At 41.1% G+C, this 6,000-nt stretch overlaps 1 protein-coding gene across 3 annotated transcripts in view; it reads right to left on the bottom strand.

Moving 5' to 3' along the window:
- Positions 1 to 6,000, bottom strand: part of ptk2ba (protein tyrosine kinase 2 beta, a) — a 46,128-nt gene that overhangs the window by 17,639 nt on the left and 22,489 nt on the right. For all 3 annotated transcript variants that reach the window (XM_029730870.1, XM_029730868.1, XM_029730871.1), the window contains exons 17-19: positions 2,202 to 2,302; positions 1,808 to 1,923; positions 624 to 724 (exon numbers count right to left, since the gene is read on the bottom strand). In XM_029730870.1, coding sequence (XP_029586730.1) covers positions 624 to 724; positions 1,808 to 1,923; positions 2,202 to 2,302 — 318 coding nt within the window. The remainder of the gene's footprint in view (positions 1 to 623; positions 725 to 1,807; positions 1,924 to 2,201; positions 2,303 to 6,000) is intronic.

Consider the following 6,000-nt stretch of genomic DNA (forward strand, 5'->3'; position numbering starts at 1 on the left):
AATATTTATATATCACTATTATAATATTATTTATATATCACTATTGTAATATTATTTATATATCACTATTATAATAATATTATTATATATCACTATTGTAATATTATTTATATATCACTATTATAATAATATTATTATATATCACTATTATAATATTATTTATATATCACTATTATAATATTATTTATATATCACTATTATAATATTCTTTATATATCACTATTATAATATTCTTTATATTTATATATCACTATTATAATATTATTAATATATCTATATTATAGTTATTATTTATATATATTATTTATATAATCACTATTATAATATTATTAATATGTCTATATTATAGTTATTATTTATATATATATAATATTTATATTATTTATATATCACTATTATAATATTATTAATATATCTATATTATAGTTATTATTTATATATATTATTTATATAATCACTATTATAATATTATTAATATGTCTATATTATAGTTATTATTTATATATATATATATATATATATATATTATTTATATATCACTATTATAATATTATTAATATGTCTATATTATAGTTATTATTTATATATCACGATTATAATATTATTAATATGTGTGTTAATACCTTTATAGTAGTCTTCATCTTCTACGTATCGTGACAGCCCAAAGTCTCCCAGTTTGACACAGTCTGCAGACGCCACCAACACGTTCCTCACAGCTATGTCTCTAAACCAATCACAATAGAGAAATTCAACTATATTAACCAATCACAATAGAGAAATTGAACTATATTAACCAATCACAATAGAGAAACTAAACAATATCAAAAGGGCCAATGCAGCCGTTATCATTTCTGGGTAACAATTAAAGCGGGCAATCAGCAGTAGAAAACAATAACAAAGTTTTACTCCCCGCCCCTATTTTGGTAAAAAACGGAGGGATTAGAGGCTGGAGAAATGTAACCACTCTGAAATTCATAGACAGAACTATGGATGCAAGGACTGACCATCCATGATCTTAAATTTGTTAGTTTTAACCATGTTTGAGGCTATATAGTGTTCCTTTACATTTACTTTGTTTACAAGTAAAACAAACAGAAAGGTTTGGAACTCTCTTTCTTATTGGTCTATTTACTAATTTACCGTCTGGTGACGTCACCAGGCAGGCCAAAACTCCATCCCACCAAAACAGGCTGAAATTTTAGGTAGGTCTTTTCAAACAGCTCTTATACTAAAAGGACATGATCGTCCTTTTCACCATTTCACAGTATTATTCCAACCTCATAGTATGGAAATATAACACAAGAAAATCACACTTTTGGCTGCACTGGGCCTTTAACCAATCCCAATGCCGGGATTAAACCATATTAACCAAGGTTTACCAATAAGAGAGAAAAACACAGTCAGAAATGAATCATTCAGCCAATGAGGAAGCAGACTTTGAGGTCTGACTTCAGAAGTGATATGATGCTATGGGGCTGATGAAACAGGCATTCACTTCCTCTCTGGGTTAAAAGGGGAAATCTGCAGTTCAAACAACAACAAAGCAGCCATCCTGCCAGTGTTTTGGTACACAGCTGAAGGAATTCATACGAAAGCTGAGGGGTTGAAAATTACATTTGTTCACAAACAGAATAAAAACAGCTGATATGTTGGGTGATAATGGAGCCGTTGAACTAAAGCTCATGAGGCATTTAGAGGTTATTCGTTTAAATGTAGATTACCCCTTTAAACTACTTCCTCTAAACAACATGACATTCAGATGTGCGAAGCCAGGGAAGCAGAGACGTGAATGTAGCGCGTTTGTTACCTGTGTACCATGTTCAGCCCCTCCAGGTAAGCCAGGGCTTTACAGATCTGTAGACTATACAGGACCAGAGTCACACTGGTCAGAGACCTCTGCTGCTCCACAAGGTAGGTGCCCAACTACACACACACACACACACACACACACACACACACACACACACACACACACACACACACACACACACACACACACACACACACACACACACACACACCACACACACACACACACACAGAGAGAGAGAGATGTGGGTTATCTCTATACATTATCCTGCTCTACTCCTTGATGTGATGCATTCTGGGCCAGTGCGTGACTTCATATTCATGAGGCAGACTGGTGACATCACACAAAACCTCAGACCCCTCGTGCCGTGAACTGGTCTCGGAACCCTCACCTCTCCGTGCTCGTACAGCTCCATGACGATCCACACAGGGTCCACCTCAATGACCCCGATCAGACGCACAATGTGAGGATGATCTAGAGTCTTCATCAACACTGACAGAGACAGAGAGAGATACAGAAAGAGAGAGAGAGAGAGACATACAGAAAGCAAGGGAGAGATACAGAAAGAGAGAGAGGGATACAGAAAGAGAGAGAGAGATACAGAAAGAGAGAGAGAGAGAGATACAGAAAGAGAGAGAGATACAGAAAGAGAGAGAGAGATACAGAAAGAGAGAGAGAGATACAGAAAGAGAGATACAGAAAGAGAGAGAGAGATATACAGAAAGAGAGAGATACAGAAAGAGAGAGAGAGAGAGAAAGAGTTTTAAATCATCTTTATTTGGTCTGAGAGCCCACAACACTATAAACACTCATACAAAACCATGGTTACACATCAATTAAAAACACAACACCAAATTCTCCTCCACAGTAACTGAACATAACAGCCTCTGAATACCCCATATACTCATAAACAGATCAATATTGTTAACCATTTTGTAATAGGCAAACTCAACCCTCAGTCTCGCTGCCAACATCCCCTCCAGCATTCCTACCACATCCAAAGACCCCTGTCCCCGAATACTGTTCTTTCAGGTCTTCCATATTGCTAATTTGGCTGCCCCTGACAAAAAAATGAAGCAGAGTAACTACACCCCTTCGACTGAACCTGTACTTTAGCCCAAATATAAACAGTTGGGAAGAGAAAACCTCTCCCAGAGCTGAGAACCGATTAGTGATCAGGTCAGCTAAAACCGTCTCTGTACAACAGTCTCTGTGCTGCTTGAAGCCAGAAAGCCATGATCCTGGAAGAAATATCCACCAGGCCTTGCCCACCCTCATGCAGTGGCAGGTACAGGGGCTGCAGCTTTAATCCAATGTTGTCCAGACCAGAAGAAATTGACAAGGGTCCTCTGAAGCTCTTGTATCAGACCTCCCGGTGGCTGTAAAATAATTTGTCTGTGCCACAGGGTAGAGGCAGCTAGATTATTGGCTACCAGCACCCTTCCCCTAAAAGACAGCTGGGGTAACACCCATTTCCACCTTGACAGTCTGGCACACACTTTCTCCACTAAACCCTCCAAGTTCTTTTTCTGAAAGACATTGGAGCCTAGAAAACCCCCCAAAGTCTTCATCCCATCTCTGCCCCACTGAAGCCCCCCTGGTAACCGTGGAGAGGACCCTATCTGAAGCCCCATGGTAACCGTGGAGAGGACCCTATCTGAAGCCCCCCTGGTAACCGTGGAGAGGACCCTATCTGAAGCCCCATGGTAACCGTGGAAAGGACCCTATCTGAAGCCCCCCTGATAACCGTGGAGAGGACCCTATCTGAAGCCCCATGGTAACCGTGGAAAGGACCCTATCTGAAGCCCCCCTGATAACCGTGGAGAGGACCCTATCTGAAGCCCCCCTGGTAACCGTGGAGAGGACCCTATCTGAAGCCCCCCTGGTAACCGTGGAGAGGACCCTATCTGAAGCCCCCCTGGTAACCGTGGAGAGGACCCTATCTGAAGCCCCCCTGGTAACCGTGGAGTGGACCTTATCTGAAGCTGACCTGCCCACAGCGATTCACTCTTTCCCCAATTGACTCTAGCTGAGGAGGCCCCCTCACACACCTTTAAAGCGTTTGAGAGAACCTTAACATCCTCAGCCCCTGTAATAAAAACTGTCACGTCATCTGCATACTCAGACAGTGCTATCGTGGGACCCTTCATTACTCCTGGCACAGAGAAACCAGTAAGCCTCGCTCTTAAAAAACAAAGCATTGGTTCAATTGCCAGACAATATAACTGCCCTGAAATTGGGCATCCCTGCCTGATGCCCCTTTGGACAGGGATGGGGCAACTCAAACCAGCCCCCACCTTCACCATACATGAGGCCCCAGCATACAGTAAACTCATCCAAGACAAGAAAACATCCCCAAACCCAAAGGCTTTCATTGTCTTGAACAAGTACTGGTGGTCCACACGATCAAAAGGCTTCTCCTGATCCAAAGAAAGTAAACCCACATTCACATCAGACAGTTTACAAATGTCTAAAACATCTCTTATTAGAAACAAGTTATCAACGATAGAGAGGTCAGGTACACAGTCAGACTGGTCCTTGTGGACCAACAGCCCCAGATATTCTATCAACCTGTTTGAGAGACATTTAGATACAATTTTATATTCTGCGCACAGCAACGCAACAGGTCGGCAATTTTTTATAAGAGCCAAATCCCCCTTTTTTGGCAACAATGAAAGCACAGCACGTTGACAAGAAACAGGAAGAGAATCCTCATGAAAAGATTCACACACCACTTCATCAAAATCCCCCCCAATAGACCCCCAAAAAGTGCTTGTAGAAGTCAGATGGTAAACCATCGATGCCAGGGGCTCTTCCTGATGAGAGCTGCATAACTGCTGTGAACAGCTCCAGAGTAATGTCAGAGTCCAAAGCAGCTCTCTGCTCAGGGCCCAATTGAGGAAGACCTTGTAAAAACTGTTCAGTACACGGAGAATCACAATCCTCCGCCTTATACAGGGCAGAGTAGAAATCCACGGCATGTTGGTGCATTTCACTGTTATCCGTGGTCACCTTCCCATCAGGGAGACGAAGGCAGACCATCTGTTTGCGTTGCAAATGTCGAAGCTCTAGGAGCCTCCATATCCTTGATGGTAGAAAAACGAGACCTAATCAAGGCACCCTTCACTCTGTCATGTAGAAACAACCTCAGTTAATCTCTCTTGTCCTGTAAGTTCATGACTAGTCCACGGTCATTCTGTGTGAGCAACTTCAATTCAATAGATTTGATGTCCTGTTCAAGGGCCCTGATAGTCTCTTTAACCTCAATAAGAGACAGAGCAGTATACTGTTGACAAAATAATCGTATTTGGGCCTTCCCAACCTCCCACCATTGTCTCAAGGACTCAAAATTCCCTTTTATAACCCTCCATTTTTCCCAAAACAACAAAAACCTTTCACAAAACATGACATCATGTAACAACTTAACATTAAAATACCAGTAAGGTGATGACCTTGGTGGAGAGGACAAGTGAAAATCAGCAGACACATTATGGTGATCAGAGAAACCCACAGGAATGATGTCACACCTTCCAACCCTACTACAGTAGAGATCAGATACCTGTCTAACCTTCCAACCCTACTACAGTAGAGATCAGATACCTGTCTAACCTTCCAACCCTACTACAGTAGAGATCAGATACCTGTCTAACCTTCCAACCCTACTACAGTAGTGATCAGATACATACCACCTGTCTAACCTTCCAACCCTACTACAGTAGAGATCAGATACATACCACCTGTCTAACCTTCCAACCCTACTACAGTAGAGATCAGATACATACAACCTGTCTAACCTTCCAACCCTACTACAGTAGAGATCAGATACATACAACCTGTCTAACCTTCCAACCCTACTACAGTAGAGATCAGATACATACAACCTGTCTAACAGTAAAATCCACTGTACAATTCCAGTCCCCCCCTAAAACCATACACCCCTCTTGGTCACACTGTCTTAAGGTTTCCTTTATTTTATCAAATACAGCAATAAGCTCTGTACCCTCATTAGGAGTAGAAACATTCAGAGACACAGAGAGAGAGACACAGAGAGAGACACACACACACACACAGAGAGAGAGAGAGACACAGAGAGAGAGAGAGAGAGACACAGAGAGAGAGAGACACAGAGAGAGAGAGACACAGAGAGAGAGACACACAGAGAGAGACACAGAGACAGAGAGAGAGAGAGA

Source organism: Salmo trutta, chromosome 33 (assembly GCF_901001165.1).
Source record: "Salmo trutta chromosome 33, fSalTru1.1, whole genome shotgun sequence".
NCBI lineage: Eukaryota > Metazoa > Chordata > Actinopteri > Salmoniformes > Salmonidae > Salmo > Salmo trutta.